The sequence below is a fragment of the Corylus avellana genome, chromosome 4 (genome assembly GCF_965113065.1).
Source record: "Corylus avellana chromosome 4, dhCorAvel1.hap1.2, whole genome shotgun sequence".
Lineage (NCBI taxonomy): Eukaryota > Viridiplantae > Streptophyta > Magnoliopsida > Fagales > Betulaceae > Corylus > Corylus avellana.
In genome coordinates this window covers 33841331-33864528 of record NC_142493.1, presented here as the reverse complement: position 1 = coordinate 33864528, position 23198 = coordinate 33841331, and the positions used below count along the sequence as shown (strand labels likewise).

At 35.9% G+C, this 23198-nt stretch overlaps 2 protein-coding genes across 5 annotated transcripts; both read right to left on the bottom strand.

The window, feature by feature from the left end:
• Positions 1-2882: 2882 nt before the first annotated feature.
• Positions 2883-5159, bottom strand: MENG (S-adenosyl-L-methionine-dependent methyltransferases superfamily protein). 3 transcript variants are annotated; one of them, XM_088515762.1, is made up of 8 exons: positions 4988-5159; positions 4780-4844; positions 4576-4666; positions 4393-4481; positions 4044-4177; positions 3888-3949; positions 3429-3528; positions 2883-3194 (listed from the first exon to the last, which is right to left on the bottom strand). In XM_088515762.1, the coding sequence occupies exons 1-8, from the start codon at positions 5129-5131 to the stop codon at positions 3094-3096; spliced, it is 786 nt and encodes a 261-aa protein (XP_088371888.1). In that variant the 5' UTR covers positions 5132-5159; the 3' UTR covers positions 2883-3093. The 3 variants fall into 3 exon arrangements, with proteins under 3 accessions (XP_088371888.1, XP_059447009.1, XP_059447010.1); XM_059591026.2 differs by having other exon boundaries at positions 4965-5157; XM_059591027.1 differs by lacking the exons at positions 4576-4666; positions 4988-5159 and adding an exon at positions 4965-4984.
• Positions 5160-5961: 802 nt separating this feature from the next.
• On the bottom strand, positions 5962-21321 carry KNAT6 (homeobox protein knotted-1-like 6). Of its 2 annotated transcripts, XM_059591423.2 has the most exons (6): positions 21110-21321; positions 12699-13052; positions 12156-12275; positions 11929-12040; positions 6553-6791; positions 5962-6334 (listed from the first exon to the last, which is right to left on the bottom strand). In XM_059591423.2, exons 2-6 carry the CDS (start codon positions 13029-13031, stop codon positions 6176-6178), a joined length of 963 nt encoding a protein of 320 aa, XP_059447406.2. In that variant the 5' UTR covers positions 13032-13052; positions 21110-21321; the 3' UTR covers positions 5962-6175. The 2 variants fall into 2 exon arrangements, with proteins under 2 accessions (XP_059447406.2, XP_059447405.2); XM_059591422.2 differs by lacking the exon at positions 21110-21321 and having other exon boundaries at positions 12699-13317.
• Positions 21322-23198: the final 1877 nt, after the last annotated feature.

Here is a 23198-nt window from a genome sequence, read left to right as displayed (position 1 = left end):
CACGGGATGTGATCCGATCTCCTTCTTTACTATTGAGAAATATTGAGTACAATGGTACAAGCCTGAACTGCTCAAGTTTAATATCCCAAACCCAAGCCCTTAACCCCTTGTACACCCCACTCAACTGTCCCTCTCAAATACCCAGTAAAGAAAAACTCTCTACACTTTGTAAATGCCACAAAGTGCTCTCACCAATTTGGATTTTCCGGATCCCCACTTAACCAAGGACTGCATGTCCTTTTATAGAGGCTTAATCACAAAAAATATGAGAACAATTTTAATCCAATTGCTATTGGGAAAACGAAACCATCATAAATACAAAGTCTTTTCCATGATGAAGATAAGCATTGCAGCCCACATGTTTATCCACACACGTTTTCTCCAAAAAATACAATTCCAGTTGTTCTTGGACTCCTTTTAAAACTAACATTATCTTCTTATAGATAAATATGACTTGAGCCCACTAACTTGAATATTGATATTTTCCAGCAATTATCTTTACACTTGTTGACAATTTGAGCCATTATCAACAATCTCCACCTTGGCGAAAATTTGGCAACCTCCACCTGAGACTTCAGGTTCGCATCTTGACCGATGCCCATCCCCACGCCCTGGGATGTCATACAAAACACTGTTTACCCCAACAATAATAATTCTACAAGAATTATCATGCTCCACCATAAAGAGCACATGTACTTAGAATTAAACCATTCCAAAAATTTTCATTTTTGGCACATGTCGAAAAAATCCTGCTGAAAAATATGGTGCAACTTCCATGTTTGGTTCCCCTGGAAGTTCATTAGCCATCGACACCCTTTTCCACCACATACCCGACATCAAAAAAACCAAACCAATGTCTCGTATGCAAATGTGGACCCGCTAATAGAACACATCCATTATCCTGACATTTTTAGTGGTCATGCCAGAGTATGTACATGCCCTTCTCAAAGAACATCATCATCTCTCGTTACGAGAGAAACAGTATTAGCATTTTAGGAGCACTCTGCCGAACCTGCTCCTCTCAACGTTTTGTGTAACCCAAATTGGATGTCCTTGACTTGTATTTGCCACAAGCCAAAGTTCATTCTTTTGTCGAACCCAAACTTCAAGGACTGCATTTCTTCTTAACGTGTAGAAATGCGCAACCAAGCTCTGATACCAATTGTTAGGAAAATTGATAATTCATTGGCAACTAATTTCCTACCAGCCCTTTATGCAAAAGACAAGTTTGGAAAGAAAACACACACCAATCACACACGTACACAAAGAATTTACGTGGTTCGGCAATATGCCTACGTCCACGGGACGTGATCCGGTCTCCTTCTTTACTATTGAGAAATATTGAGTACAATGGTACAAGCCTGAACCGCTCAAGTTTAATATCCCAAACCCAAGCCCTTAACTCCTTGTACACCCCACTTAACTGTCCCTCTCAAATACCCAGTAAAGAAAAACTCTCTACACTTTGTAAATGCCACAAAGTGCTCTCACCAATTTGGATTTTCCGGATCCCCACTTAACCAAGGACTACATGTCCTTTTATAGAGGCTTAATCACGAAAAATAGGAGAACAATTTTAATCCAATTGCTACTGGGAAAACGAAACCATCATAAATATAAAGTCTTTTCCATGATGAAGATAAGCATTGCAGCTCACATGTTTATCCACACACGTTTTCTCCAAAAAATACAATTCCAGTTGTTCTTGGACTCCTTTTAAAACTAACATTATCTTCTTATAGATAAATATGACTTGAGCCCATCAACTTGAATATTGATATTTTCCAGCAATTATCTTTACACTTGTTGACAATTTGAGCCATTATCAACAATTTCTTTCTCATGGATTTGTAGTAGATACATGGCTCCAGAATACCTAGCCCACAGCCGGCTGACAGAAAAGGTTGATGTCTACAGCTTTGGAGTGCTTGTGTTGGAGATAGTTACCGGAAGGCAGAACAAGAGGAGCAGAACAAGAGGAGCAGAACTTCAGAATACTTAGACAACCTAGTCACAATAGTGAGCTTCAGTTCTTCACCCTCCCAAAAATGTCTCCTTTTTAAAATTATTGATATTTTTATGTACTCCCTTGATTAAAAGAACTCACTTCTACCCTTTTTCTCAGTTGATCACGTTTTTTTTTTGTTTGGACAAAATAGACGTGGAAACATTTTCAATCAGAGACAGTTGAGCAATTATAAGATCCAAATCTGGTGTTGCATAACCACCAGGACAGCAATGTAACGAATGAGGTTTCCAGAGTGATGCATATTGGACTCCTGTGCACCCAAAAGATTCAGTCATTACGACCAACAATGTCAAAGGCCCTACAGATGTTAACAAAGAAGGAGGAGCACCTTCATGCACCCACAAATCCACCTTTTATGGATGAAGGGACCATGGAACTGAATGACACGTGCGAGGACCCATTTTACCCTTTCAAAGCAGGAATTTCTGATTCAATTGCCATTGTGGCCGACAGTTCTTTCTATCCCAGGTGACCATATTGTTACATTCACCGACGGTTCTTTCTGTCCCACGTGAATCTAAGCGGGGTGAGAGTGGCTGTTTTCTCAGAAAAACAAGTGCTCATAAGTTGTCTATTCAAGTGAAAGAAACCACAAATCTAAGATTGCAACCAGGCGTCGGCTTCTTGTTATTGGCATTTGGCAGTCGACTCAAGGAACTTGAGGGATTCTAGATATGTTACTGAGGGCTTCAACAAACAACTCTCCCAAGTTTTGAGTTTGAGGAAGTATATAGATACGTTTATATAAACGTCTCAGCCTGTCTAACACAGGATATAGCTCCCTACATAGCAGTCTTTTGAATTGTTTGAGATATAAACCTGATGAAGGAGCCAAAACTGCAAAGACAATATATGAGCAGAAAAGGAAATTCGGGCTCCTATTGATCCAATTGTTTAACATAACATTCCAGTTTGGAAACCAAGAAAACACGGAGATATGAAAATGTTCAGAGCTTCAAGTCTACAGTTTTGAGTACTGATCAGATTTCATATACAATGGGGTGCTTCTTTCTGATAAATCAATAATTCAAAGTTGCGAGAACAATACCATCCATGAATTGCATCTAACGTTTGGCTACCAAGTTCCCCATGAGGCCTCCGCCAATCTCATAATGCGTGGCATTAGAGAATCCTACTTGTAAAGCAAGCTTCTCCAATTCCTTCCCTGTATCAAAAGACAGTTTTTGATCACCCAATTAGGCAGTAAATCAACCATTCATCCTATTTGAGTATGGCCTAAGGGATTCCTTGAAATAGCGAGCCCAGCTAAACGTACCAAGTACACCAATTTGATATATATTATTGACAAGATTGAGCCAAATTTTGATTTCAACATGTTCAATTGACAACCAATCCACCTAAAGTAGCACGATTCAAAATTAGTTGAAGGGGAAATAACCTGTTAAAAATTCCCTGATTGAGCTCTTCAAATATTCATACTCCTTCGCAAGCCCATAACCAGTTGCCATTGGGACAACAACATTGTCAATCATCCATTCCTTGCAAAATGAATACATTTTTTAACAAAAATCAATTTAATTTTGCAACAGGTATACATCAATGTTGAAACATAATATCCAATAATCACAGCATTATCAAATATAATCAGAAACAGAACTCATTTGAATGAAAATTACAAACTGCTCCCAATCTGAGACAGTAACTGAAAACAAAACAGAAAGGGCATCCATCGTATAGAAGATTTAAACACGGTCATTCTTAATTAGGGAAGAAACCTTCTTGTCACATTCTATTATAATGTACTCGCTAAATGTGTAGAGAAAAGCAACAATTACTTGAGTTTAAGACATGATTTTCCTTGAAAGAGAGAAAAAAAATGGTATCTCACAGGGACTACCTGAATTGAAGCAGTAAATGGTTGAGTGCTTTTGTTGAAATCAAGAACAGATACTCTTGAACCTGAAAAGCCCACAAGAATAATTAATATCAGGTCTCACTTTCAAATTCACCAACTTTCATATTTTCACACAGACAGAGATTATACTCATTAGACCTGGTTTTAGAACTCTATACATCTCTTGCATGGCTCTGTGTTTATCCACCACATTTCGTAGCCCATAACCCACTGTAATGGCATCAAAGTAACCATCTGAAAATGGCAAATCAAGTGCATCGCCTTCAATCCACCTATATTGACACACATTCTATTAGTGCCTCTGTAGCACTCATTAGTATGGGGAGGAATTTATGGTGGACTTTAGGATCAATTATAGAGAACATTATAGGAAACTAACATACAATTCTTCCAGAACAAAATGGCCTTGAGAACCTCAATATATTGTTAATTAGAATACATATGCAAATCATTTTATTCATTAACCGATAGATTTACCAATGCTCACTCGATATTGTTGCAGCAGGCTTTTGGGACAAAGTTTTGCCGATGAGAAGCAATTGACAGTTGCTCCTTTGAGAAATCAAGACCAGTCACCTGCAAATCGTAACCCCAATAAAATTAATGGAAAAGAGCACCATAACATCTTTCTACGACATTAATTTACAACAATGGTGGTGTTGGAACAGACCTTGCCATTGGACCCGACTTTCTCGGACAAGAGAAAAGCTAAATCCCCACTTCCACAACATAAATCCAACACACAGTCTCCCATTTTAGCTCTGACACCCACAATTCCAAAATCAAAAAATAAATCGAATCCCAAATAAAAAGAACAAAAAATAAAGAAGACCCAACTATTAGAAACCAGAAATAATTATTAATGAATACTTACCCACTCCATGATACTGCCATTCTTTTCCAAACTCGATGCTGACCCAAACTCAGCAAGTCATTCAACTGCATTTTCAATTTTTTTTTTTTTTTAAAAAAAAATATATATAAATTAAACCCGGTCCATAAACAAAGTAAGGAATTTACATTGAAAGAAAGGAAAGAGAGTGGGTAAAGAGGGTGCACATTATCGTAGACAGGAGCTATGCGGTTGAAGAGGCCCTGGCGCTGGTCAGCAGCACAATGAACTGGCCTTTGTCTGAAGCGGCATGTGGAAGGAAGACATAGCTGAAGCGAAGCCATTCCCAGGGGTCCGTATATCCTTCTAGATAGAAAAACAAATACCAGTTCATGAATATGTAGAAGATATGGATTATCCTATGCTAGCCTTCTACTTTTCTCCCTTCCACTACGGACACAACTTTTTAAGGAGTTGAGTTGTAAAAGCCTAATTAGATGATTGGGCTCCCCACCAGTTGGGCCCTCTTCCAGGCTTGGACCATCACAAAGCCCATTATATATATATATATATAGGCGAGACGTGGTCTATATATTTTCGATATCACCTTTAAATTGGGTATGACATGGTAGTACTGTTAGGAGTATAAGGTAAATAGAATAATCTATTTGATAACAGACGAAACTTTAAGGAGTAAATTGATAAAACTTAAACTTTAGGAAATTTTTTGATAAAGTACTATTAATATATTAACAAATATTTTTGATATATTAACGAACAACCTAAAACCCAAAAAAATAAAAAAAACTCCAAATTATTTATCACACCAAAACATTTTTCAAACTAAAATAGAAGGCACATTTCAAAAAGCAATAACAAATGAAGCCAATGTTTCCTTTCCCAGAAAAAAATGGGTCTCCTCCTCCTCAACGTTCCTTCAAGGGATTCCTACTTTGCTCAAGCTATTGTCTTTAGAAACTCTGAGGGCCAAATCATTAAGGTTGTTTGTCATATCACCCCCTTGTGATCTCAATTCTCAAGGACATCATTTTGGAAGAAGACTCTCAAGTTGTCAGTACCCTTGCTCTCCAGCATCCTCACACCACCCAAAGCTCACAAATTGCTCCAACTTTTGCATCCATCCTATGGCTTATTGGACCGTTACTTGAAGGTGGCAAAAAACAAAATAAAAAAGAATTATAGTCAAGACAACCAAGACGGGAGTAGTCAACCAAAACCATGTAAGCATTTCCATTATCAGCGTCGGTCAACTTCCAAATCTAAATGAAAAATACAATTATTTTTCCTTTTAGGTAGGAATTTTAATTAATATATCAATGTCGGTCAAGTTTCCATTTTACAATATACATGAAACTAACACAAGCATCGAACTATGATCGGGAGATACATTTGAGTGTACATATGTACATGCATGTGATCAGTCATCTGCAAAGAATTGTCCTGAAAGATTATCCATAACTGCAAACTGCATATTCTCAGATGGTTTCCAATGCCGCTTTCTTTGATTTATAAACCAATTGTTAATTTGCTTCTGATCTAGCCCCGTCGATTCTGCCAGCGCAATCTTATCTCCTTCCTGGATGTTCAAGTACAGCAAATTAAAGAAGTCAAATTCTTTTCTTTACACTAAAGTCGTCGTTGATAACCTTTCTCAACAGATCAACTGCGACGACTTATAGACTTTTAGCAATAACTTTGGCCAATTTCTTATAGTGAATCCTAGATTAGCTAGTGATCATGCAGGTTTTAAGATGGAGGTGCATTAGAGCGCATGGTTTTCAAGAAATGATTTACCGTTGGGTATGGCCATTTATAGTGAGCATTCCACCATTCAAGCAATGTTTGCCTTGCTTCTCTTGGTAGCTTTCCTTTCTTCTTCTTCTTTGAAAACTCCAGCTTCAAGGAACCAATATGATTGCCAAACCTACGTAAAAGCTTATCTTTAAGATCTCGATCTTCACTCTTCAGTTGAGCTTCCTGAACCTCCATCTCTCCGCCACTTAAATCCTCATCTGATGATACACCACCTTCATCTGCCCAAATGAATTCAAAAAATCTCTCAAGAAAAGAACACACATGCTCACAGAAGCAAGAAAAGACTAGAGCATTAATTATGACCATAATGCGTGGGGATTATAGCTCTAGCCTCTAGACAAGGCCAATATTTCATGTAAAAAAGAATCAAAAGATAAACCTTAAAGAAGCAGAAATTTGTCGGAATAAGTCATCAAACTATAGTCATGTAATTAATTTGCATACATAGTCCTTTCATTTTATATGGCAAAGAAGCATACATGATATATACATTGATACAACATGGATGGTAGGCAAAAATTTGGGAGTGACAATTCATGTTTATATGTCAAGTTAATTAAGTTGTGAATCGATGTATGAATATAAGACTATATAAATTAACCATAATCTAAAGGGACAAACCCTTCAATGCTAGCATGCTATTTTCGTGTTCAATTCATGTTAGGTTCACAAGTCGTGTTGAATTCAGGATGTATCAAAGCATGAGTATAAAAGTATATAAGTCAACCCTAACTCGACTCATTTAATTAAACGGGTCAAATTCCTCAACCATAATTCACTAATTTTGTGTTGAATTTGTATGGAGTTTGACAGGTCGTATCAAAATAATTGTCAACCCTAGGTAAAATATATATATATATTTGAGTTGTAGTTCAAATTTTGGCAAGAGGACGTAAAATATTTATAAAAGAGATTCGCAGAAGATATTCTGGAACCCCACGGCAAGGAGAAATGTGTGATGGGAACAGGAATAAAGATAAAAAGAAGGAATGGGCAATTGGGTCCATTCACATTAATAAACTAGGAAATGTAGAGAGAGGGAAAGGCCACATCAGCATTCTGACAGCAACTCAGTCTGACAAGGATTTGACTGCCGAATAAGGGTACACTGCACACTCCACGCCGAGGTGGCAAAGAAAAGTAAAAGGGGGAGAGCAGTCTCACACTCTCGTCAGGTTGCATCCTTCGTCAGTCGGAGTGAGAGACTCGAAAAAGTCAGGGTGGACAACCACACGAATATCTGATTGGGAGTAGATGGATAAGCTCATATTAATAATACCCACCATAATATCACCCCATAACTCTCCCCTTGTCCTTCTTTTTTGTATATATTATAAATAAATATATTTTTATTAGCCGACAGATATTTCTCCGGCCACTTGGAAACAATTCAAACAAAGGACTCGTAGACAAATATAGTTTCTTTATTGCGTGGTTTCTTATTAAAAATTTTAAAATAAATCTAAACTGTAAAAAGAAAATTATAGTACATACTTTTGTAAGTTTTCTTCTCTTTTTTTTTTTTTTTCAAAAATCAATCTCCACGGTTGGTTTTTTATTTTTAAATTTTAACATGGCGAAAAACGGAACACGTGTAATGGAGACATGATTAAGCACAAAGACCCACAAGGGCCAGAAGAGACCAAATATTGTCCATGGAAATGACAAGCACTAAGCAGGGGCAGGAGTAGGCAGAGGAAAGCTCAGTGCGCGTTGAACACTCCCTTCACCCCATAAAGCTGTGCTTCACAGCGAGAACTGCGGGAGTCCATGTGAGTTACTCTGCAACTCCTCGACCACCCGCTCTATACGGGCTTTACAAAAAGCTAAAAACTTCAACTAAGCATTTATTATTCGCCAGTTCCCCATACTGCCCCTCACGATTACACTAGCTTCCCCACTGAAAAAAATCATTTCAGGCTTCCCATGGAAACCTTTTGAAGCAGAAGAAGAAAGAGTATCCGGGGTCAGACCCAGAAAGAGCAAGTAAGAGGATGGGAAAAAGTGCATGACCATCATATTTTAATACATAAATGCTCCACACTCCATTCTTAGTGCTAAAAATAACTAGTAGATTTTAACGGATCATTTTGAATTCATTGATTATTTTTAGCGCACTTAGGAGTGAGAGATTAAATATGCAGAAGAAAACCTAAGCTTTTTCCCCATTGGCAAAGCATAAGGTGTAGAACAAGGGTTTGTCTGGAAATATAAGAACAAGGATTCGACCCCACTATAAGAAGAAAGAACGCTACCATAGGTCTTCCTGAATCTTAATGGAATCCTTCGGAGGAAAATGCAATATACTATCCAATATACTATATGAAATGAACACCATATATATAGTAAAGGATATAACTATTCACACCATTATTTGAAAAGAAGAAAGTTTCTAGCCTACACAAGCAGATGCATTTCATTGACAGCAGCGGAAAGTTTCTAGCCTATAAAAAGTATATGCAGCAATTCAATTTAATGAAGATTACTCCCGTGTCAATGATAACTGGTTTTGCATATTCTAATCGCATGTCAAGACTGATTATAATCATTGACAGCAGCAGAAATGTCTTCGTTATTAGTGTATGAGGTCACAGGATAACTTTGCTTGATCGAGACACCAGAAAAGGGAAATTAACAAGAAGTTGTGAAATCCGAAATATGGAATCTATTATGTCAAACAAAAGCTTCTCCTACCTGGATTACTAACCCACTTGGAGGGAGGAAAAGCATAGGCTAAAGAAGCAATAATCCAATAAACAAATTATTTGATCAACGAAAAGAGGGTCCAAGAATGCAACAACTTGAGAGTAAGCAACACTAAGATATATTCTCTGCAAATGCTAAAAGTGGTTAAAGAGAAGCCCTGCCAGATAGGTGCATTAAAAATCCAAGCACGTGAATATATGCCCAACTGGACATCAGCAATGGTCGGATATCTGAAAAATGCTAACCCTTTTTTTAATTTTTTTTAACAAGTTAAGGAATCAATAATAGTTGTGCAAAAGAGGAATAAGAGAACCCACTACTAAGCACAAGAAAAGGCCAATATAAAAATGATTAAAAAGCATCACCAAAAAGTTAATATGTACTTCCAAATAAAAACAATAATAGTTGCCAACCCTAACTTAACCAGATTACCGTGGTCTGCAAATCTTTTGCAAAACATCATAAAATATTTTGAGTCATCATCCGAGGAACGTCTAAGGCTGCTACACCCATGCCAATGGCACGAGATACACTCCCTTGCAAATGGAAATTGCAGCAGCCTTTTTAGCTGAGACACTTAAAATAATAATAAGCACAAATCCATTCTGCAAGTAAAGTAATCACAAACACACAACCTTGCAAAGATGTGTAATTAAGAATCAAGAAAATTTGAAGTTCAACAGGATGTCAAAGCAGCAGCAAATTATCATTCCCTTACATGAGTCCTTTTAGAAAACCATTGGTATTCGCTCACGTGATTTGTAAGATTTGTATGCGAATCTCTTCTTGCTGATAACGAGGATGACTAATAAAATGAAAGATTTGGCTTTCAAGACTTAAATTGGGAAAGCTATAAATTAAAACTACAACAGCACATGTACTACTGTATATAGAAGGAACTCCATTTTGGTTGCTTCAATATTATATTTCAAACCACCCAGAACAATTTTCAAGAAGATATAACTGTTACTTTAGCTGTCAAACAGCTTGTCAGCCATCAGACAATTCCCAATAATCATTTTTCATCTCCAACCATCCATAAATATAAATATATATGTATTACTATATCGGAACTTGAAACTCTAATAAAGTAACCAGACCGGACATCATTGCATGACATAACCATCAAAATTTGGGCAGGCCCGTGTAATTTCCAAATTCCAATAGATTGAGTGAAGAGATGCAATAAAGTAGAAGGCATGCATGATGCATCACCATGTTGTCTTTTACACTTTTAACCATTTGCACTAGAAGAGAGAAAGATAAAAGAAAATGCTCCATCTAATCAAATTAAAGACTAATAAATCACATGCTGATAATATTGGGAAGCATATGTAATTATATATGTCAAGCACTTATACTTTACAAACTAAAACTAAAGCAGCAGCAACCAAAAAAAAAAAAAAAACCTTCAAAGATTTCTTGCTACATAAAATGTTTCTGATGAAAATATTGTGATAATCCCAGCTAAAGATTATTATCCCTTTACATGCCATAGGCACACTTCAATTCTTTCAAACATAGCTGTTTTGTTTGGTGTAACATGTCATGAACTTTTTCATGTTGAAACTTCTAGAGCAACATAAAAACATTACTTAATTCAACTCTAAACTTGAAACTCTTTGGTACTCAACAATCACTACAAGACACAAAACCGTTTATAACAAATGACTCAACGACATTCATAAGGTATTTGTTCATTTGACATGCATGAACTTCCCAGACAATTAAGGTAATTTCCATATTAATTCTTTACATATTCTTTATCCATCTGTTAACATTAAATTAGAAACATTTGTCTTCATTCAATACTGATCATCTAAGTTTACATGAATGAGAATGATCCACCATTAGCATAATTTGAGTGAAATTGACATATATACTTTGATTCTGATTAATTAATTATATTATGGATTAAGCCTTTGAGATGGTTACCCAACCAAGCCAGAAAATGGACTCTATAACCATGATTGCATGTATTTCACGCATACTTGTAGATAAAAGCATATATGAAGAAAAAAAATGAAAAAAAAAAAAAAAAAGAAAGAAAACATCATTTGAAGAGCAGCAAAAGGCACCGATCGATCCATAAGAAGCTGAAGGATTCTCTATCACTGGTGGTTATACGGAAAGTAACATTAAATGTCAGCTACTACTATTGGAGATGTACTCATCATTCAAAATGGCTGAAACGTCAAAATCAAAATCTCAAGTTGAAAAAAGTTGACACTTCGGAGCTTCATATTTATCTGGGCACAGAGAAAGAAAGATAAAAAAATAGTGAAAGGAAACAAGGGTAGGAAATGGCATTAGACCAAGCCCCGTGCAAGCAATAGACTGAAAAGAGAAAGGTTCCAAACACTGTAACTAGTTTTCTTGAATAAACAATGAAGAACAACCACTACCCATGTACCAAGAAAGCATTTTTAGCTCATAATCCTCAGAAAAAACACCATTCGCAAATCATCCATCTCTAGGGTTTTTGTTTGTTAGCGTAATAATTTTCTAGAGTCTAGTAAAATCGATATTGCAGAAACGGGAAAAAAGCAATAGTTGTGGGATTGGTATGCTAACGTGAGCCAAAAACAAAATCTGGATAATAATATATCCCATAATTAATAAACAAATAAGAGAGAGAGAGAGAGAGACCTGTGCAGAGATTGCTGAGCTGTGTTTCTATGTTGTTCAAGAAGGTGGTTGCCTCATCAAACGGCCTGGAAAGATCGGATTTGTACTTCACCAGCATGTCACAGTAGGTTTCCTTCACACATACAAAGGAAACAAAAGAAAACTTAGGAAGCAATTTAAGACCAAGGTTTATATATACTGCTTACTACTGCTTAGTAGAGAGAGAGAGAGAGAGAGAGTGGGGGGACCATAAACTCGTCGAGCTCGGGATCGGCTCCTAAATACGTGGAAACAACGTCGCGCTTACAAATGTCGTTTTCTTGCCGGATTTCGTCTAGCAAACTCGCTATCTCCGGAGGCGCCCCTACCTGCACAAACAAGACCATTTTCTCAGACCCCTTAATTCCCCAGAGAAATTGCAGCCAAATTAAGCTTACTCCAAAAGACGAAGTTTTCTTTCCTTTCTAATTTTCCCACTCATTTCCGAAAAAAAATCTTCAAACCCATCAAAAAAAAGAAAATTAAGTGGAAGCAAAATTGGAAAGAAGCCATAATAATCGGCAAAGATAGGTGTAACGCTCCTCTCAGTAGGTAGGTTTGAAATTAAACGCCGCAGCTCAAAATAGTACTACTTGACCCAGACCGACACATAATAATAATCATCATCACAGTTTAAGAACATGTTGTAGCACAGAAACAAGACAATTTAGATTAGTTTGAGAGAAGAAAAAGAAAAGAAAAAAAGAAAGAAAAAAAACACGTCCTTGGGAAGTGGGTGCAGGGTCTTGCACCTTTTGGCAATCGATGTAAGCTTGAAGCAGGCGAGGATAAGAAGGATGGGAGGCGATTCTGGCTTTGATGACGCTCGACATGTCCTCCTCGCGTTGAATTTCGGGCGTGAAGGAGGCGGCTTCCGATATAGCCGAGGCAGCCGAGAGCAACTCGTCGGATCCGAATATCGGAATCCGATGATGATGATGATGATCGCGGAGGGCGGGTGTGGACGAGAGGAAACCCTGGTAGTAATCCGGTGTGGGTAGGATCAGGTCGTCCGGGGACATCAGCGGCTTGTAGTTGTCGGAATACTCCGCCGCTGTGTTCAGACCGTACATTTCATCCATCATGAGGCCCTTCCTATCCTTATCCTTCCAAGTCAAACAGAAATAACAGCAAGTAGTCGCAGATTGTTAGCGTGATGTTACTGTGTTTAATATGGAGAAGAATAATAAAGAGGAGGATTTCTAAACTCGGGAATTTGATGATTTAATGTTTTATATTAAATTTTGACAGGAGGAACGGATCGTTTGCTGGAATTGGAGTAGCAGAAGGTAACTGCGAGTGTTCTTGGGGAGTGTGCTTTTTTGGCGAACAAACAAGCAAAGATGCTTAGAGCTAGAGGATGAAGGCTTGAGAAGCTCCTTTTCTTTCGCTACCTCTTTGTCTTTGTTTTTTCTTATTATTATTTTTTTTTTCTTTTTCTTTTTTTCCTTTTTCTTTTTTTTTTTTTTTACTATTAACAGCACTAGCGATTTTTATTTTTTTTTTATTTTTTTTTAAAAAAAAAGTGATAAATTTAGAGACAGAACAAGCGATGTGCACGCAGTCCCTTTCTTAATTGGCAATATTAAACCCCACTATTCCATAAATAGCAATGTTAAGTTCACAGTCTTTTCGTCGGAACAAAAATAAATAAATAAATAAATTGATTTTCAGCATAAATGGGGCTCAACCGTCATTTCCTCATTGTATAATCATCCGAGTCTCGATCAGCAACAGGATCCTCACCCTTTAGATTGGAAGGAATATAATTTATTTTATGGTTAAAATTTAAAATTGATTTATCTAATTGTTTATTTAAAATTAATTCACATGGTCAAGCAACCGAAGGAGCATGGGGTCAATTGGAAGTTATTTTGCGAGTTGGTTTGAGGATCATGTGGTGGATTAAGCTAACTAGCTGAGTGAGGGTTAGGTGGCCGAGCTAGTTGAATAGGAGTGCCGATGTTGTTTATCGGAGGGTTTCTCATCCTAGTGTTTGGTATTAACTCTTTGTCTCGGAGAATCGCAATTCAAGAAGAAATAAAATGTTTCTCACAAATAGCGCCAACGGATGATATAATGACCACGCTAAGCATTAGGAGAAGGCTTAAAGGTTAGAACAAACAATTAGAGAGGTCCACCAGACGTCTAACAAAATCACCTCCAATGCTTAAATTAGAATGAAAAGAAAATAAAGCAAATCGACTAAATAAGGAAATGAATGAATGCGTACATGGTATAAGGTCTCCCCTCTCCTACCTAGTGTAAGGTCCCCCCCTCCCACTTTTCCTTATATAGGCTTGCCGTTCGCGCCTCTCTTAGGTTGAGTTTAGAGTCTCATGCTCAAATGTTGTTGAGAGCATGAGTGATGGCATGGAAAATTCATTATCCGCGAATATTGGAAGAGGTATCTAACATGAAAGAGTCGTTATCTAACCTAGCAAGGGGGTAAATCGGTTGTTGTACATCCTATTGGGGGCATGGATGTATCTTTATTCTATAATGCGACTAGTTTTGGGCATAACCGACGAGATTCTTCCTGGCCCATTGGCCATGGTCTATGTTGATGGATTGTCGGGACCTTTGGCAGACGAGCCTTCCAACAAGCAAGCCTTATGGGCTCTTCGGTAGGGGACGGTCAAGAGGTGTTAAGGTCCAAGGGCCTTGAGTAGACAAGCCTTACGGGCCCAATGGGGCTTGATACACCAGTAGTCCTCCAATTTCCTGAACTAACTTAACTATGGCTCGATCCACAAAAACTCTAACAAATAGGTGTTTTTTTAATATGTGGGACTTAAGAGCCCATCAGAACGGCGTACACCAAGCATCTCTTCAAAAAAAAAAAGGTGATCGTCTTACCTTATTACGATGGTTTAATTTGTTTTTTTTTTTTTTTTTGTAAACAATTATTACGATGGTTGACATACATGTAGATGTCACGTAGGGAGAGATAATCTCCGACACGTATCCTAATGTGATAAGAGTCCAAAATGTAGTTTGGTTGGTATTAGAAATTAGAGTCAAGTTGTTACTCATTATTCAAGTCTCTTGCTTGTACTCTATTTAAACCCACATTTGGGTGTATCAAAGTATTCAAAAAATGTATCCTCAAACCATGAATTTGTGAAGAGATTAAGGTTTTGTAACAATCTTCATGCAGGCAAGCTACAGCCTGTGGAAGGCAGAGATAGTACTGCGAATGGTTATGAGAGTCTTTTTTTTTTTTTTTCTTTTTTCTTTTTCCTAATTAACAGGCTACTTGATAGGAAAGAAATGGGTAAATGACAAGTGATTCTCTAAGCCAGTACACTTTTTTCTCTCTTCCTTTGAGGAGGGAGCAATATTCTCTAATGGTTTTCACCTACCGCTCGACCCAGAAATAGAATCTAGTCAATTCTGGAAGCAAGGGGGATCCAAAGCCAAGCCTCCCTTCTATTGCAAAAGCTATATAGGCAAGTAGAAAATAGATGTAGGAACCATATATACACTTTGGTTTCCTTACAGGCAAACACCCACAACAAACAAAAGATCACTGGGAACTAATGGAGAAAGAAAATTTGAGTTCATCCCTCCATCATATTGAGTTCAATATCTTGGTTGAACTAAAGCTGATAGTTTACTTTAAGCACAATGAAACCAACCAAGATATTCAAATATTTCGATCTTTTATTCCGATCGGTGAATTACAAACACAATCCTCACCTTATTACGATGGATGGTGTTTGCTAAAGAGGAGCCATAATGAAAAGGAAATATTGCAGCATGGAAATAAAAAAAAATAAAAAAACACTTGGGAAAACTAATTATATTTATCCCCTCAATTTACCACCTAATTTGCAATGTTTTTCAATTGGTTAACAAATATCACTGATTTAGCATTGGGGTTGTAATGTCTCCCCTTTTGCCCCCAAAGTGACAAAAATAAGTTTCCTAAAAATCCCCCCCACCCCCCCCAAAAAAAAAAAAAAAAAAAAAAAATCAGAACGGACAAGAGTAATACATTTTTTTAGTGTTTATTTCTTTTTAAAAACTTTTAATCTTATGCGGGGTATTTTTATCATTTTGGGTTGTGAGAGGGGCGACATTGCAATCCTAATATGGTAGATTAATAGGATACATGCTTCAACCAAACTAAAACATTGCAAAAGTATTGCAAATTACGTGGTAAATTGAGGAAGATAAGTGTAATTTTCCTAAAATATGTAAATAGCGGCACATCCGCCTAATATGTGCAAAAAAAAAAAAGAAAAAAAAAGACCAACACAATACACAACTAAGAATTATTCATCAAGAACGGAAAGATATTAATAAAATGGTTATGTTTAATGGTCGTGTTCACTTTAAATGTAGAAACTAGAAAGCGTTTCCTTTAGCTCATCTTACAACAAAAAATAAAATATTTAACTTTTGATAATTAATATATGGTGGAACAATTACTGTAACATTGTGAACACAAAAATATAAAATTATATGGCTAAAGTTATGGAGTTCCATTATTTTGAATATATCCCTACTTTTTGTATTAGGTTCTATCACTCCCCTAACAAATAACCTCATTATATTATAAGCCTCGAAAAAAAAGTATCTCATTCTTTTTTGTACCTCATTACTTTCAAATAAATTAATATTAAAGTTAGACTTAATATTAACAATTTGGCTTCATATTTCAAATAATTAGCTAATATTATCAATAGAATTTCCTAAATTTCCTCTAATACACAAATAATAAGAAACTTAGTACCTACACCGTAATTAATTAGTGTATCAAACAAATTAAGATCATACTTCTTCACTTTTCATCAATTACCAACTTTTGTTTCCATCACATACTTCCATTTTAAAAAAAAAAAAAAATTATTTGGATAAACTTCCATCTTTTTTTTTTTTTAGAAACATGTTATATTACCTTTGTTATACTTTTTAAAATTATGAAAAATGACTAAAAACACACAAAATATATATATATATATATACTATATTCCATTGAGATAAAATTCCTAGCTTTACTACGTATTTTTCAAATTTGAAACGTTGATGCAAAGTGTGAGGGAAGCTAAGTAAACCTATACGCCTTTAAACGGTGGCCGACACGATTCTGGTTGTCCGAACGGTCCGACACAACTTGATCAACAACTGATTCATTAATTAAAAAACTCCGAGTGCCTGATATGCTGCTCTAAGGCCCACCGACTTGATTGTCTTCGACCAGCTTCAAAATTCTTAATCTGAGAAGTGGGACCCCATGAATTTTACTATCCAGAGACCACATGATTTGTTGCATCATAACCATGCGGGTTGTGGTTGTGACAATCACAATTCACAAACGTGTTGGGAGCTTTAGCGCATTAAAGGCCTGCGTCGACAGCCGTTGATCTAGCCGGTTGGGGTTAACATCGGAGGGCGTTAAGCCAATTTCAACGTCCGACACCTTTCTAGTTGTTTTTGTGTAAGATTGGTGGACAATTGCACGTGTGGGATGGCATTGAAAGTTTGTTCTCTATAAAGTTGTTACAAAATGATGTTTAAGCATTAAAGGAAATTAATATTTTATTTAACAATAATTTTGTGACTCGTGCTACTCGTGATAACCTTTTTTTTTTTAATCAAAATATCTTTTGATGAAAACAAAAACAGAACACTACAAAAATTATGTTTGCAAATCCATAAAGAATGTTCTATTTAATAGTAAGGAAAAATGTTTCAAATGATACTGGCCATGTTTGGGAAGCAAGATTTTCCAGCTCAAACTCAATTTTTTTCTAAATTCATGTTTGACAATTTTTTAAACTCAACTCAACTTAACTCAAAAAATTTCAACTTAACTCAAAAACTTTCAACCCAATTAATAAAAATTATAAATAAAGATTGAGAAAAAAAAAATAATAAATTTAGGGTGGTCAGAACACCCCAGGTGATGGCTAGACCACCCCTAAAAATCTGGTGGTGACCGATCCACCCTCAAGAGGTGGATCGGTCTCCCCCGAAGGCTGAAGCTAATGGGGGTGGTTGACCCACCCCCATCCCATCTAATTTGGGGGTGGCAAACCACCCCCAAGTAACGGCTAGGGATGGCCGAACCACCCCCATTAGCTTCGGGGGTGGTCAATCCACGCACTAAGAGCGGATCGACCATGCCCAAGTAGTTGTTGGGGTTGGCTCAACCACCCCCAAGCAGTTTTTGGGGTGGCTCCAAAGTCGCTGTTGGGGGTGGCTCGACCACCCCCATTAGTTTCGGGGGTGGCTCTGATGGTGACTCAATTACCTTTAGACACTTGGGGGTGGTGGCTCGACCACCCCCATTAGTTTCAGGGGTGGCTCTAATGGTGACTCAGTTACCTTTAGACACTTGGGAGTGGCTGATCCACCCCTCGGTGGTAGTTTGGCCACCCCTAGGGGTGGTTCAAAATTGCCCATAAGTTTTTATAAAAAAAATTAATTTTGTTTTTTTTTTAATATTTTAATATTTTTTAAAATTATATATATTTTTATAATTTTTACTTAATTTTATCAATTACCATCCAAACATAATCTCAACTTTTTTTTCTTCTCGATATTCACTCAAAAAAAAACTCAAAAAATGAATTAAGTTCAAAACCAAAAAATGGCATTCCCAAACAAGGCGACATTTCACCCTTTTTTATCAAATTATTCTTTAAAATTTAAATGTTTCAAATCACTCATAAGATTTGCATTGTTATCAAATAACTCTCTATTTTTCTTCTGTTAAGTTTATAATGGTGATAAGTGATCATACATGGCAATCAGGCCATTTCATGTCCAACCAAAAAAAAAAAAAATGTCAATAGAGATGAAGAGGAGAGACAGCATGTAGGTTAGGGGAATTGAGGATACATGGTGTGGTTACTTATTCGCAAATACGAGGGCTTTGAGAAATCATCCATACTAGAGTAGCCACGCGGCCACCTTCCTCAATACTAGGTTTTCAATCATAGTTGGTATGTCCAAGTTTTAAGTTTTGGCCTGATATGTTAATGGTGTGGTGTGTCCAATGTGACATGTGTTTGAATGGGCACAACAACATGGTCTAAGAGTATGAGTAGCAGTTTTTTTTTTTTTTTTTCTTAGAGCATCTCTAGTAATAAAAGTTACTTTACTTATTGAAAAATTACAATTTTTTACTTTAATTACTATTTTTTAACTATACACTCTACCATATCTTTTATTTTACACTTTACTTTATCTTAAATATTATTTTTTATTCTTTTTATTATTATTATTATTTTGCCAACACTCGATCAAAGGAAAACAAACACATATCATACAAACACTGTTTTAGTAAAGACCAGAAGAAGAGAAAGAGAGAGAAAAAAGAGAGATATGTGACTTTAGATCAGAAGAAGAGAAGTTTTTGGGTGAGGTGAGGAATCGGTGAGAGAACAAGAGAAAGAGGAAAAAAATTTCTTGTGAGATGTGAGAGATTTTGTTGCAGTGAAGAAGAGATTTCGTAGCTACAGATATGAAAAAAAAAAAAAAAAAAAAAAAAAAATTCTGGATGAGAAGAGGAAGAGGATTTCTTGCGAGATGGGAGAGATTTTGTTGCGGCAAAGAAGAGATTTCGTAGCTACAGAAGTGAGAGAGGAGAAATTTTTTTTTTTGAATGTGATGAGAGTTCGTTGCGAGGAAGATGAGAGAAAGAGGGAGAGAGGAGAGAGAAATTATATTATAGTGCTAACAGAGTAACAGGTGATATAGTGAACTTTTAAACACGAAAGCTTACGGTGTTAGAAGGTGAACTTTACAAGCACTTCTGGAGTAAGACAAAAAATAAAAATAATTAAATTTAACTAAAAAGCTAGTTTACGAGCCTTGCTAGAGATAATTTAAGTTTAGAGTACAAAATTACTTTTTACTTTTTTATGAAAATATATTTCACTTACAATAGCTTTTCTTACTTTTTCTTATACTATTAAAATATATTTTTTATTTTTATAAAATACAAGTTTCTTAACTACCCTCACTTTTTTTACAAAATTCTAACACAGTTCTTAATTAAAACAAAAGAATAAAAGATGAGATAGTAAAAAGAAATGTTTATATTATCAAAAAATAATAATAATAATAAATGTTTATATTAAAATAATATGAGATATGCTATAGTGTAATAAAAATATTATTTTTTGTTCGTAAAAGTCTTAGGTGCAAGAGGTCACATGCCCATCAATGAGTGAGACTACAGCAACTACGGATGAAACCTATACCCTCTTGCCATCTAAAACTTTTACGAGAAAAAATAATATTTTTATTGTACTATATCATTTCTCAAATAATATATAAAGAATTATAGAGAGTTACTTTTGGTTTCCTACCCACTGAAAAACAAAGTCATTGAGAGTTGGTTAAATATAAAAAATTTAATGTGAATAGATTTTTATAACTTTTTTGAAATTTTTTCTAAACATAAAGAAGAAAAGTACATATATGATATTTGCTCCTAATGTTCTAATACCACGTATCAAAGGAGGGTGTTTCTTGATTAAGGAAGTCCATGACATGAGTAGAAATGAAACAATAATCAAGACCAAAGAAAGTAAAATTTTTGTGATCTAAAAGATCCTGTCTATGAATCTTAAAAATATCAATTGTCTTACAATATAATAACGAAAAACATATTAAACTTGAGCTCAGGATTCGTTGATGAAAAGTAATTCAAATGGGTGTGGGCACGTAAAGCAGTTGTTGGGTTCCTGTTGCTGGTTGATTGATTGATTTGATCGATCGTTTTGCCTCATTTTGGTCGGAGTAAAAAGCAGTAAAAACTTTCTCTTGGTAAAAGGAAATCCTCCTACCAAAAAAAAAAAAGTAGAAAGTGAATACAGTACTAGTCTTGGTTCTTTTGTTTGTGATGCACGCCGTTGGATTGTCCTCGAAGTTCATAATAAAAGCACATGCACTATTCGAGTATCACCGGACTGTTGAAATCTTGGGCTGCAGGAACACCGTGCATGTACAGTAATATCTTTTAGATTTTGGTTTTTCCTTTTATCCAATCAAGTTAATCTTGATTTAGGTGGATGAAATTCATTAATTAGTTTGATCAGCTACCCAAACCATGTTCTACTTCAAAACGCAGTCGCATTTAATAATATTTAAGTTATGAACGTAAATGCTCAGAAAAAAAACAAACTATATAATATGAACGTACCTTCAACGCATGAATGGCTCTGGCTCTGGGTGAAAATATGGCCTTCCCAGCTTCATCAGTTGCTGTCGTCGGAACAGAGCGTCACGATCGAATCAGATTATACCATCTGGGACTTGATATAAATTTAGACGAGGGAGTAGGGTAGACTTGGAAGTAGAGAAGAAAAGAGTTTTGGAAATTTGCAGTCCTGAAAGCCCAAAGAAAAGAGGCGAGAAAAGGGAAGCATGGCTATTTGGTACCTTGAGACCAAATGGGTCCTTTATATATATATATATATTTTTTAATTTTCTTAAAGGATAACTCCTGTTCCAAATGTTTTCAGGAATATCTGGGGACGTTAGATATATGGCTAGGCTTTTATGGTCAAACACCCACATCTATACATGATTTTTTTTTTTTTCCTGGCAGAGTGCCTTATTTTTTATGTTATCAATGAGAATCAAGACTAAGGAATGTCTGGTGAATTTGTCGTTACAAAGATTTAACGACTACTACACATGTCATGGTCGATTCACTAATTTTTCCATACCAAATAATTTTTGTTTTTTAATAAAATAAAAAAATTAAAAAAAAGAAACATACCAACAACTTCATAAATAAAACATTTTACAGAACACTTAAAACTATTATATAAATGTAAGTTTAGGGTTCAATAAGAGAACATTGATTCAAAAATGGTGCATTATTTTTAATTTAGAAATTTTTTTTTTTCACTCTTTTTTTTTTTTTTTTTTCTAAGAAAAAAAGATGTTGGTATATTAGATTTTATAGAGATCGAGGTACAATTCATTGACTACGTGCCGTCTTGAATGTTGGAAAAGGGCAAAAGGAAACAAGGTGGAAGCCAAAATTTGAGAGAGTTGTCTTTGTACCTCTGCTAAAATTATATTCAGCAAAGCAAAATATTATGTGGTCCACGACCCTGATTTATGTTGTGCTTTAATTTACTTGATTATGAAAAACATCCAATCTGATGCTTTCGAGGACTCCTCTTTTCTTTTGCCAATTTTCCTTTTTCCTTTTCTTTTCTCTTTTTTGTTTTTCACTCTTTCTCCACCCGGCCACTTCTCTTCACATTAGAAGAGGAGGTAGCAGCAAGCATGCACTTTAAGTGATTCCTTTAGGGTTTAATCTGCATCAACAACCCTCTCATCACCTACCAATTATCTCTTGAGTCTTGATGCAGCCTATCAAAGAGTCTTGCTTCACGAGGCTCACAAAACCCCAAAACAAGATCCACAACTCAAAAATAAAATCAAAAACTAAAAAAGTAAATTATTATTATTATTATATGAAGTCATGGACCATGGTTAGGGTGAGATCGATAGCTAGAGAGAGGAAGAGGTTTGAAGCTTTTTGGGTAAAAAAATAACACGTGTTTCTAACGACACCTTAATTAGTGAAAGAACTTCAAAGTTTGGCCGGCATCATCTTTTTATCACCATTCGTCGGAATTTCCGAATAGTCAGCAAAAAAGGGTTGTGGACGACATCCTTAATTAAATTAAATGGTGCATTTTGAGAAAGTTGGTGATCATATAATCTTGAACAATGGAAGTCAACAATTAATGCGCGGTGTTAATTAATCATGCTTTCTTCAAATAGACCTCCAAAGACCAAAGTCATTATCAAAAGATACCCATGTGAAGGAATGTAAGCTCTGATTAGCTGCTTACTAATTCTTTACTAATTGACTCTTAAGCACAATAAACGATTAACCTTAACGCTTATGCCACGTTTCAAAAGAGCAACATCTTAAAAGCTTGTGATTTGCCCCACTGGGGACAGTTTGCAGAGATTAATGACACCTAAACCCGACAACATACATGTTGATGCTGGTGTTTTCTTGGTCCATAATTTCACATGTTGTCAAGGGATTGGCTAATTTTTAAACTAAATTAATTAATTAAAGAATGCCTCTTATCACATGCACCGCCTCTATAACGTCCATCGTCTAATTCGACCTTTTGCTCCTCATTATGCGAATTCTAGACACAAAGATATGCTTGATTTTGGAGAAATCATTTCTGCTTTAGAGAATTTGTTCAAATAAATTAAACACACCTTTAAATGCTGATCGTGTGATATCT